Source organism: Oreochromis niloticus, linkage group LG6, assembly GCF_001858045.2.
Source record: "Oreochromis niloticus isolate F11D_XX linkage group LG6, O_niloticus_UMD_NMBU, whole genome shotgun sequence".
Taxonomy (NCBI): Eukaryota; Metazoa; Chordata; class Actinopteri; order Cichliformes; family Cichlidae; genus Oreochromis; species Oreochromis niloticus.
Window position 1 is genome coordinate 32,056,281 of NC_031971.2, and position 12,439 is coordinate 32,068,719.

General features: G+C 38.2%; 1 protein-coding gene across 1 annotated transcript; it reads left to right on the plus strand.

Annotated features, from left to right (window-relative positions):
• Nucleotides 1-4,369: 4,369 nt before the first annotated feature.
• On the plus strand, nucleotides 4,370-9,907 carry LOC102081010 (polymeric immunoglobulin receptor). Its single transcript, XM_019347523.2, has 9 exons — nucleotides 4,370-4,471; nucleotides 4,744-4,808; nucleotides 4,994-5,323; nucleotides 5,503-5,823; nucleotides 5,956-6,252; nucleotides 7,657-7,728; nucleotides 7,995-8,096; nucleotides 8,185-8,261; nucleotides 9,218-9,907. Coding segments are annotated over exons 1-9 (1,425 nt in total). The 5' UTR covers nucleotides 4,370-4,469; the 3' UTR covers nucleotides 9,377-9,907.
• The last annotated feature ends 2,532 nt before the right edge of the window (nucleotides 9,908-12,439 follow it).

Consider the following 12,439-nt stretch of genomic DNA (forward strand, 5'->3'; position numbering starts at 1 on the left):
CTGTACTTAAGTGGAAATACAGGCACTAGTCTTAGGAATACTCCAGTAAAGGTTGAAGCACTGATTCAACTTAAAACTCATGTAAAAGTGAAAAGTACAGGCACAGGCTCTGAAATGTACTCAAAGTAAAAAAAGTAAAAAGTTAGAGGACGTTTCTACCAGCTATGTTTGTACAAACCTTGACGAACTTTGTGCTATATAAATATATATAAATTCATACACTTTTAAACTAGGTTGCCTTTCATTTGTATTTCTTATGATCTTTGGATCTGCACTGTTTTATTAACTTGTGTAAACCTGCACTATATTTTTTTGACACATAGTTACTAGATGCTTTCTCGACCAAGATTTTACAGACAAAGCAAACGGGCTGTGCCAGTCAGAGGGAACATGTTTTGCAGGTGTTTTTTACCGCTTATCCTTAAAGTATAATGTACTGATAAGATTCTGTATTTTAACTTAAAATAGTGAATGAATACATTTTTTTTAACCAAGCAAGTCTGAATATTGCTTCACTGATGGACATCATGTCTTTTGCGTATACAAGAATCATATAATTGAAAGTATAAACATACTTTAGCATGAAACCCTGTCACAATGTGATGGTCCTTTTTGTCTATTTATTTATTTTTAAACAAATGCACAATTCTTTGTGTTTTGGTGAATGATTTATGAGCATAGTTTAAATGGAATTATAATGTTTGTAAAGACCTGAACTGCTACACATGAATGCACTCTACTAGGTGCTTTAACACTGCTCAAAGTTGAAATATAAATAGGTGCTTCAGGTGCAGCAGGAGGGCAGTCACAGAGAAACTCAAAGTTTGTTGAAGAAAACCTTCCATTGAGCAGTTTAAGAGTCAAGAGTTTTCACTAAACTTGTTTTCTGAAACTGGTGTCTGGTCAGGCATTTAAGCCGTCCAACCATTTCTGACTTTTAGTAAACTGAAAGTGAAATTTAAAAAAAGAAATAGCAAAACTCTCAGTTTTGCTGCTTAGTATGTCACACTGAGCCCTCTGCTGGCACTGTTTCAGTGTAACACTGAATACAGTAATTATGCTGCAGTATTCAAAATAAGCATCACTCATTCATATTGAGTCTGTAAAAAATGTAAATGACTGTAGTGGTAAGAATTTCAGGGTATCCAGATATTAACATTTAAATAAAATTATATCACAATGTCTTCACATTAATTCTGGATGGTTCAACATGCTGTTTAAAGGCTACAGGAACAGTTTCTAAGAGCAAACCTACTGTGGTCTGTCTTTGTGATTGTCATTTTGATAAACTGAGTCATGAAATCACTCATGAAATTTTTTTTTAACATATGTAATATTTGATAATCCTCACAGATTCCCCCATAATCAGTCAGCTAGTTCGCACCTGTTGAAGCCCCTACCACAATGAATCCAACTCCTCCTATTCTTCAGCACCACACTCTGAGAGAAAGGCTCTCACTCCTTGCAGTTGCACAACTCCATGTTTTTTCTTTAGTTGCTGAATATCTTGTTCTCATAACTGCCCTCCCCCATTTTCTGAGGCTGAGTCAATGCTGGTTCCTCGGACACAGGGTGGTTAAACAAAGCATTTCATGTAATGTTTTGGCAGTGCAGAGCCTATCAATACTTCTTTCACCACTAGATGGCATATATCAACTATTTTATCAATTTTAAAATTCTTTTATGAGAAGGGCCACCCAAGAATGCTCCATCCCCGCTGTTCTGACAGTCTCTCTTTGCATTTGGCTTTAACATTTGCATGACACAAAAAGACCCCAAATGTGAGTACAACAAAATACAAAAAGAAGCATGTGCTTTTTCAAGTTTCCTCCTCCATAAAACAAAGTCAAGGTGTTGAACCTTCAATACTTGCTTTTCACTCTCTACAATAAGTTGCTTAAAGAGTAAGTAAATAAAAGATTAAGTATTGATTAAAAATGTATCTCTGTGTTTTACACATAGATTTTACTGTGTCTTATAATATATCCCTCAACGCCTCAGCCCCTCTGTACTAGTCTGACCTTCTGCACCCGTACACACACACACACACACACACACACACACACAAACACACACACACACACACACACACACACGAACACACACATCATTCCTCAGAAATCGGTCGTCTTTCTGTCCCAAACATTTAACAGTAACAAAAGCACACAAAACACTTCTGAAAGAACAAATGTAAATAGGAAGCAGACCTACATGACATCAAATCCATTTAAATCCTCATAAACATTAGATGATGAAAAAAAAATGTTTTGAAAGGGTCTAATAAAGTCACTGTGTTATAATTTGTTTGCACTGGGAAGGAATGAGAATTTGGTAGTTTAAAGTATAAGAACAGATAACTCCAGGTAGAGATTGGGATGGCTGAGAGCACAAGTGTAAGTGACAGAAGCAAAAAACGATTAATATATTTTCACTATGACATTGTTATGCTCAAATATAGTCCCACCCCAATGTTTTTCTATGGTTTCCTTTTCGCAGACAACTGCTGGATGTCCAAGTTGTGAGGTCATAGTTATACTTCATTACATCATCCTAAAGAAAACATTGGTTAGTGTAAAACAGTCGGATGCCCTCCCTGTATGTGCATTGAGTTTTCACTTTACCACATGTGTTGTTTATAATGTCTGTGAAGGTTCTCAGTCATCCAGGTCATCGTAGTCTAAGGAGCTTGGAAAGAAAAGCGTCTGGACTTCTTTAAGTTGCTTGAAGACGTTTCACCTCTCATCTGAGAAGCTTCTTCAGTTCTAGGGTCAAATGGTGGAGAGTCCCAGATTTAATCCCTGTGGGAGTGTCCCCCCACGAGGGGCAATGATCCTCTACCAAATCACATGAGCCAAGATGAGAAAACGGGTGCAGGTCACAATCAGCCAAGGTGTTGGGTGAGCTCATCGTGAAACCTAGCCCCACCCTATCATGTGATTTCCTGAGGTCAGGAGGCCCAGGATGTGAGTGGGCATTAAGGCGTCTGGGAAGGGAACTCAAAACTGGATCATAGATGGCAGACAGTTGGTGTCGTAAACCACCGTCTCTGTTCAAAGATGGTCGCTCACAGTGGACATAAATGGCTTCTTTCACTCCTCTTTCAAACCATCTGTCTTATCTGTCCAAAATGTGAACACTGGCATCCTCGAAAGAGTGACCTTTGTCCTTTAGATGCAGATGGACCGCCAAGTCTTGTCCCGTGGAGGTGGCTCTTCTATGTTGTGCCATATGTTTATGAAGTGGCTGTTTGGTCTCTCCAATGTAGAGGTCTGGGCATTTCTCGCTATATTATACAGCATACACTACATTATTAAGTTTGTCTTTTGGAGTTTTGTTTTTGGGCTGAACCAGTTTCTGTCTGAGTGTGTTGGGTCCGAAGTAAACTGGGATGTCGTGCTTGAAGAAGACTCTTGTGTGTTTTTCTGATACACAGGCTACATAGGGGACAATGTTGTTGTGTTTGTCTTTGTTATCCTCCCTAGATGGTGTCTGATCTTCTTTCCTGTGCATCTTTGCTGACTTGATGAAAGCCCAGTTACCATAACCGCATGTTTTGAGAGCTTCCTTTACATGTGTGTTTCTTCTTTTTCCCTTCAGGCTTTCCCTTCAGGCTTTCCAAGCTCCTTAGACTGTTGTTTATAATACGACAACAGTATACTCTTACATGTCAGTAGACAGAGCTGGCTGTCATCCCAGAAGTTAAGGTCTAAGTGTCTAAGCAAACTGTCGCACTGTCATGTTTTGGCAAAAAGCAGACCCAAAGAGCAGATTCAAATAACGTCTGACAGGTTTAAAGTGTTTCTGTTTAAGGAATGACTTGTTTGTGGTTTGAAGGCAGTTTGTGGTAGAATTCACCAGCATTGCAAACTGGCATATGGGAACTCTGTTAGAGAGGAGACAAAGGATTAACTGGAGTTCATGATGAAGACAGTGATTAATAGTCTTACTTGAGTTAAGAGTAAGAGGAGCCTTGAAGGTAGTTAGTGGGCAGGTAAGTCCTTCCTATGAGCGATTACAGAAAGCTGGTGTTAGAGCTGGTAAGTAGAACTGAAGGTTTCCACAGGTTTCCAGATATGCAAGAGTTCTGTGATGGTGTAAAGCAGGTAACTAGGAGAAGTAAGACAAGACTGGGTTAGAACAAACAGGTACTTGCAAGCAACAGGTAACAGAGATGGCCTAATAGTCACCATATACCAAGAACAATCTAGGAGAAAACTGTTGCAACTTCCAGCTTGATATACACCACAGCTAGGCAAGTGTAGGAAGGATTGCTTCAGTTGAGAGACTCCACCCAGGGGCGGAGCAGCAGAGAGAAGCCAGCCCAGAAACTCCACCTGAGTTTTAAAGGCAAGGAGAAGTTAACATAAGAACATATTTCCAGCCTGCTGCCCTACAACACTCTCAAACCAAAAGGAAAAAATGGCACTGCAGCACATCCACCAACTTTGGAGTGTCCTCATCCATACATAATGTATGTATGTGTGTGTGTGTCTTGTGTTTACTTAAGTGCTGTGAGAACTAGTATGTTTGTGCACTATGAAATCATTTTAACATTTGTTAATCATTTGACAATAAAACAAAAAGAAGCAAAAGGTTGCATATGTCCTGTATGTGCAGTATAAATGATCTAAATGTAAGAGTTTAAAAATGTTGTCTAAATGCAGAAGTTAAAGGCTTCAGCACTGCCATGACATGCAGGAACTCAAACTGCTGTGGTCATATTTTTAGTACATTTCCGTTTAGGTTTCTGTTTTTACAAAGCAAAGCAGAGATGTGGAGCTTTCAAAACCTGCTGTTCACCAGCTGTGGTAAGTTGTTTAGATGAATAAATACATAAACAAACTAAAGGAAGATTTAGATTAAATATGAAAATCTTTTGCAGTAACAGGCAGAATACCACACCTTGTCCATCGTGTAACAGCACTAACATTGCTACTGTGAATGCTAACATAACAAATTAAACAATGAAATATGTGTTATACTTTCTTTGCAGTTGCTCTGAGGTGTGTGATCAGTGCAGTAGGGGTGATCCATGTGACTGGATATGTGGGGAGAGATGTTAATGTCTCCTGCTCCTATGATCAAGGTTACGAGTCTTATGAGAAGTACCTGTGTCAGAATGACTGTCGCAGCGATAATGATGTTCTTATTACAACATCACATCCAGTGAAAAACAAATACAGGATCCATGATGACAAAACATCACAAATCTTCAAAACGACCATCTCTGATCTTCGTTCTACGGATGCTGGGAAATACTGGTGTGGAGTGACCAGAATTGGAATAGACATCTACACTGAAGTCAAGCTGAAATTAGTACGAGGTAAATAAAGTCTTCTCCAATCGTGAACACACACAGTCACACACACACACAAACATACACTTTATAATTGGTTCAGCTGTATTTGCTTTTTTTGAAGATCTCAATCAGCAAGCTAAATATAAATCATATCTGTTCTGTGGCTGTAACACATTTACTGATGCCGTCTGCATTTTCAACAGACAGCTGCTGTGACACTGTGACCAAAGTTCAAAGTTATGAGGGACACTCTGAGTCCCTCAGTTGTCCGTATGAGTCTCAGTACCAGAACAACCTGAAGTACATCTGCAGAGGAAATCGGCCCTCCACATGTCTGCAGCAGGCACTAATCACCTCTGACACCAAACAAAATGGGCGATTCAGACTTAATGATGACAAAGTGTTAGGAACATTCACAGTGACCATTAACAATTTGACCCAAAGTGATTCAGCATCATACCTCTGTGGTGTCCAAAGAAACTCTGACCTGGATGTTTTCTCTGCTGTTGAGCTGGAAGTCAAAGGTGAGAGGTCATAGAAATATCTCATTACATCAGCTGAAAGAAAACAGTTTCTTGTAAAGAAAAAAAGAAAAGTCTTTAAGAAAGTTTAATATTTTTTGAATCGTAAATAGTTTTTCTCTTTCAATCTGACAGAGTGGTGTTGTGTCAGGTCAACTAAAGTAAATGGAACTGTAGGACATCCACTAACTTTGCAGTGTCCTTATCCTCCACAACATCGGGATAACAGGAAGTTCCTCTGTAAGGGAGACCACCGCAACAACTGCACAGACATCTTGGCGAGTCAAAATAGATTCGCGATACAAGATAATGGTTCCAGCTCTTTCTCAGTGACGATCACAAAGATGCAAGCAGATGATGCTGGGACATACTGGTGTGGGTCAGACTCTCAGTGGAGAGTTGGAAACTACACCAAGATTCAGCTTTCAGTTGGTGAGATGAATGTGTCTTGTGTACATGAAAATAAAATGGTTAGAGCTGTAAGTTACACCCTTTTCTCAGCCTATCGTGTCATCGTGTCATTTGCAGTGTGATAGAATAATGACTGCGTACACAGGTGTAAAAATAGGACTGTTGAAACCCTCATTTAGCACTGCTTACTTACATTTTTTGGTGGCTTCAATATAGACACAGCCTCTTCCAGCCTCGCAAAGCTAATACATGTTAAAGGAAATAATCATACACACACACACACATATATATACCAGTCAAAGCAGATTGACACTACAAGATAATGTTTCTTCCTCTTTCTCTGTGATGTTCTGTGATGTTCACAAAAAGTCACCAATTAACACATTTAGATGAAAATAAAAATAAATAGTTGTAAGTTACATCGTTTTTTCAGTCCACATAGACTATGTAAACATAGACTGTGGATGGTGGTTTAGTTATTTGTGGTGAGGCAGTACAGAAAACTGCGTACCCAATTTTTCTAAGTTCTGAAGAAAGCAGAACTTAAGGGTTGTGCAGTGTTGCTGACTTATAGGTCTTCCAACCTCCCATAAGTCATATTTAGCCATAATACTAAAATACCATTTGAAGTTTTTGATCTTTATTTATAAATTATCTAATTCTATCTGCTGAAACAAGACTTATGTACAGCCACTTTAGTGCAATTTCTGATTATGTACTTTGTGCTGTGAGCCAAATGCTAATGCTAAATATTAAAATACATTTTTAGAGTGCATACAATGCAGAAGAAAAAGAAAAAAATAAATATTTCTAATCTGTGCATATAATTAGCAATTTTTTCAATGAAAGTGAAACTTTTAAAAAAATTGTCTCATAAGACAAATATTAGATTTATATATGAACAAGTAAACATGTAAAAATGAGAAATCAAAATGGAACCACTTTTTATATGTAAACAGATTACGAGACATACACTATAACTTTGATAAGACTTCAATTTAAATTTAAAATTTAAATCATTGCCAGTGTCACCATATGTTTCTTAAATAAGCCATAGATGGTGAATATTCCACACGACTCATGGCATTCAGTGGACACTGACACTGAGGGGCACCTCAATAACAACTACATATACATTTAATTTTGTGTAATATACTAGGATATTTATAATTAGAGCTATTTAGAATAGAATAGAATAGAATAGAATAGAATAGAATAGCCCTTGTGTAGCGATTTTCTTGCATTTATTAGAGCTATTTTGTTACATTTTGTAACTTTGTATTATTTTGTTTAATTTAGGTACATTTAAAGTTCTTACTGTCTTGGAACAACTGTGACAACATAATTTCCTTTCAGATTAATACAATATTATGATTCTGCTTTTTGTATTAAAATAAAGCCACTAAGAGTATTGTTCTCCAACAGTCTTTCTCCAGCACACCAGCACTCTACCTTCCACAGTCGAAATGCCTGGAAAAACTTCAACACAAGTTACCGGTAAACCTGTTAAAGATGTCTTTCAGTACGAACTGCTGTTGACTAATATGTGCCTACTCCAAAATTAATGTTTAATTTTTGGAATGGAGTGAATGTAAGTCTCGCCAAAATGATCCTGAGAGTCAAAAACAGCTGTGGGTGAGCGGACCAGTAATATAATAATTATGATAAAATGTAAAATATTGATAAAAAGATCATCTATGCCGACAGTTCTGCATGTATGTACTTGAAAGTCTAATGTTTCTGTTTTGTTTCCTGCTTTTCAGATGCAGGACACTATGTGGGTTACACTGCTCCTCCCCTCCTGCTGCTACTGATATGTCTCTTTTCGGTTTTAGTTTATAAGTGCAAACATCAGAAAGCAAAAGGTATATTTTGGATTCATAGACATGCACAGATGTACTCAAATGTGCATACGTAAAGAGCATAACCATGTTTTATGCTTTGTGTTTTCAGACAGTGAAACTGTCATGAACAGAAATGCACAGAACGAAGACGCTTTAGAGGAAGTGATGCGTGTGGCAGAAAATAACGTAAGAAAACCGAAGTTCAAAGACTTAATAGTGTGCTGTATCTATAACAAGCCTTATTATAGCAAACTGGGCAACACAACTAACTGTACATATTAGGCTACGTTCACACTGCAGGTCTTAATGCTCAATTCCGATTTTTTTGATCAAATCCGATTTTTTTGTCTGCTTGTTCACACTACAAATAAAATGCGACAGCAAATGCGCTCTAGTGTGAACGCTCAACGCGGGCCGCATGTGCAAAAGAAGACGTCACACACAACGCGCTCTGTTTAGACCCAGAGCAAACAATATTGTTTGACTGATTGCCCTTAATATAAAGACTTCGGACTTTACGTTTTCAAATTTTTGCTTTAAGTTATTTTGTTATTTACATAATAATGTAGATAACCTAATAATTATCCTTATTGCTGTTTTAGAGGAGCGGTGCTTCAAAGGATAGTTGCAGATTTCTGTCAGAATCTGCAGATTATACAGTACAAATAAAATGTTCACGTTTCTCCAACGTTGTCTTCCCAACAGTTTCACTAACATCTACACTGGATGGCCAGGAAGCGTTCACGATGTCTTCGCCGGCGCTGATAATTGGCGTCTGTCTTGTGTCAGTGACGTAAAAGACGAATTTAATGAGACATGACCGTTCAAACAGCGGTCGCTTTCTAAAACATCGGATAGCCTATGTATCGAATTCAGTACGAAAGTGACCCAGATCGGATTTGAAAATATCGGATTTGTGCCGTTCACACTGTCATACCATGATCGGATATGGGCCGCATAGGGTCAAAAAAATCGGATTTGATGCGCTTTCGCCTGCAGTGTGAACGTAGCCTTATTTATTAATACAATTTGCACTTTTCTCTTACATTTTACTGTTTTAAATTTTTACTTTCTTTATTTTTATCACTGTTGTTCCAAACAACATCCATAACATCATCATGTGTTGTTCATTGGTTGAATAGATTTATGAAAGTCAAGAAGTTGTGATATACTCAAATAAGGAGACGGCCGAACTGCAGAATGCCGGTAATGACTGTGAAGATTTAGGTGAAGATGAACCAGACTTAAACGTCACAACTGAAGAAATCTACTGTAATGGGAATTTCCATATTGCCAATTGAAGATAAACAGTGTGTGCATTTGAGGTCAATCTTTGGCTCTCACCTGTATGATCATCCTGTTTAATTTGTCTTTAACATTAACAGTTACACAGCTCATCTTAATGTACCATAATCCAGGCTTCTCACTCTCTCACTGAAAACGTTGAGATTTTTGTTTAACCATGACAAAGAGCTGCTATTTATACATATATAGCTTCACTTCTTACTCATTTGCTATTACCCTTTCTTTCATTTTTATTGCTTAGTGTTAGCAACATAATCTACACTGATTTTCTGAAACTGTGGAAACCTCAAATGCAAATGACTAACATCAATGTAATGTAAATAAATCTGCAAATTAAAATAAAATTTTAGTCATTCTTGTCTGTTTTTGCCCCATTTAAACATAAACAGTCACATTGTCAAGTCCAGTTATTTTTATGATACGTTTATATTTGTTGCAATTAAACATTTCTGAAAAAGGCAGTTACTGGATATGATTTTACAGATAAAGGGAAATACAGTGTTTATTCTAATTCCATACATTGGATGGAACCATCAGATGTATGTAACAGTGTAGCAGTTTTCACCCATGATGTACTTACATCTATGGAAATGTTTCAACAGTGGAACTTTAGTGTAATCACAGTACTGTCATGCAAAACTTGGATTTACAATTAGTTTTAGTCTTTTTTTAATATTATTGGTTTAAAATCTTGCACTTTTATAGTGTAATGCTGTGTGCCTGTGGCTTTAACTTTGTTGTTAACTCTGTACTATTTATATTCTTTATCCTGCTTCTGTAATTGTAGAGGCTAAGCCTATGCTTGAAGCCACTGAGGTGGTCGTTAACGGGGGTGACGCAATGTCACTGGCATGTATGAATTAATTAAACAGTCCAGTAACTCCAGCAGTACTTATCTTGTCCTTTTTGTTCTTTATTCCAACATCATCTTGACATAACAGCGCAGCGGTCACAAACTGTTTGCCTTCTCACAATTAACGACACACCTGCCGCTGATTACGTGCGTCTACCTTAAATACCTTTACATGAACAAAAGAGAAAAAGGTGACCTCTAGCGGCCACATAAGGTATTAACCCCAAAATGGCTCCTACAGTAATATAATAATTTTCCTTGTTAAATCAATGAAGGGTATTAACATTAAAAGAACTGCTTATGTGAAGGCTGTGCAAACTTCTTTCACCACTAGGTGGCATATGTCAGCTACTTTTTGAGAAAATGTATCTGAACATCAGGAACAGGACCACACCTCCACACATGCTCCATCCGGGTCTCTGTCTATAAATGACCCCCTCCCAGCACTACAAGCTGTTCATTCTTTTTTAATTCATTCACTTATCATTAGTACATGGGGATCTGCCCGGCCTGAGTCACCACTGCAGCCTCAACTCTGCTCAAGCCATCTGCTACTAGAAATGCTGTCAAACCTAAAAATGAGGGTCTGGTCCCAGCTAGTGAAACAAATGTTAAAATGCCTTTGAGGGAAGGGCCAGAGGTTTCCACTTAAGTACAGACATTCTGTACTTAAGTGGAAATACAGGCACTAGTCTTAGGAATACTCCAGTAAAGGTTGAAGCACTGATTCAACTTCTTTACTCAAGTAAAAGTGAAAAGTACAGGCTCTGAAATGTACTCAAAGTAAAAAAGTAAAAAGTTGTTCTTTAGAGGACGTTTCTACCAGCTATGTTTGTACAAACCTTGATGAACTTTGTGCTATATTAAAATAATAAAGACAGTAACATGTTATTACATGAATACAATTTGAACTTTTAAGGGAATTTGAGGTAAAGGAAGTGAAACTGTAAATGTTCCATTGGTGACCCTTCCAGTAAATCCACCCAGCATTAAGGCAATGAACCTTTTTAACTAAGGCTGACAAACAAGAAATGGTGAAAGAGAAAACGGAGAAACAACAATCCCAACAGTGAGAAGGAGCCACCCTACTTGTGGCCAGCCAAAAATTGCACAGTCAGAATGATGGTTCCTCCATTCACTTCTTTAATCTTTCAGCAAAGATGTTTACCAGACTTAATTTATTGACTTTGTTCTAACACCTGTTTATGAGGCCGCAAAGCTACGTTCTGTACAGTTAAGGTGGAAAACTGAGGAGCAGGGAAAGAGAAAACCGGCAAAGCAGCATGCCACTGGCAGTCTGTCCAGGTTCTGCCACAAGCCATTAATACAAATGCGCCATGTTCATACAGGGTAAAGTGGTGTAACAGGAACTCTAGTTCTTGTCCGGTCAAAGTTTTTTCCCTGCGTCAGGAGGATGGGATGGCTCATCAGATAATTTGACTTTTTATAAAACTGAGAAGAAGAGTTGGGCAGCTGAAAAGTGATGGGGTTTTTGAATGTCACAATTGTTGCTATTTTTATTTTCATGATCATTATTGTAGTTTTATTTATTGATTAGTGTTATGTATTCAGTTTGGTACATTTTGAAAGTGTCAAGGTTTATATGGCAGCATGGACAAAGTAACTCTGGGGGCCGACTAGGACACAAGTGGCACGGGACCTGCTAGCACAGGCTCTCACGGGCTTTACACGTAGGCTCAGGTGGTGTCGCATCCTCACGCCCAGGTGCTGACGCGGCACTGGAGGTGGTGGTGAAGACCCATGCAGGGATGTTAACTGGTGATAGTCACAGTTTAACATGGACAGCTTCCTACTGCTTCCTTTAACAAAACATTGTCACGTTATTTTGTACAAAAATAAGCAAACTTGTCATTGTAGAGCACGTGGAGCTGATCAGTGTCTTTATGTCTCTCTCTCTCTTTCTCTTTTACCAAACCCAACTTTCCATTGAGCCAGTGGTATCAGAAGGAAAATGTCAACTTGTGATTTATGTCACAGAAAAAACTGAGGTTCAAGCCAAACAGCTGTAAATATTTTGAATCTGCATGGTTCCAACCATCAGTTCTCTTCTGATGATCCAATTCGGGGTTGTCTGTGTGTCTGTGGCGATTTAGAATCACCAGTTCACCTAACCCAACTAACTGCATGTCTCTGACCTGTGGGAGGAAGCCAGAGTACCCTAAGAATACTCATGAGGACACAGGGT

Excerpts from the sequence above, each read along its gene's own strand:
- LOC102081010 (XM_019347523.2), top strand. Across the intron at positions 5,824-5,955 it reads TGTTGAGCTGGAAGTCAAAG|AGTGGTGTTGTGTCAGGTCA; the intron begins GTGAGAGGTCAT and ends TCAATCTGACAG. Across the intron at positions 7,729-7,994 it reads AACTTCAACACAAGTTACCG|ATGCAGGACACTATGTGGGT; the intron begins GTAAACCTGTTA and ends CCTGCTTTTCAG.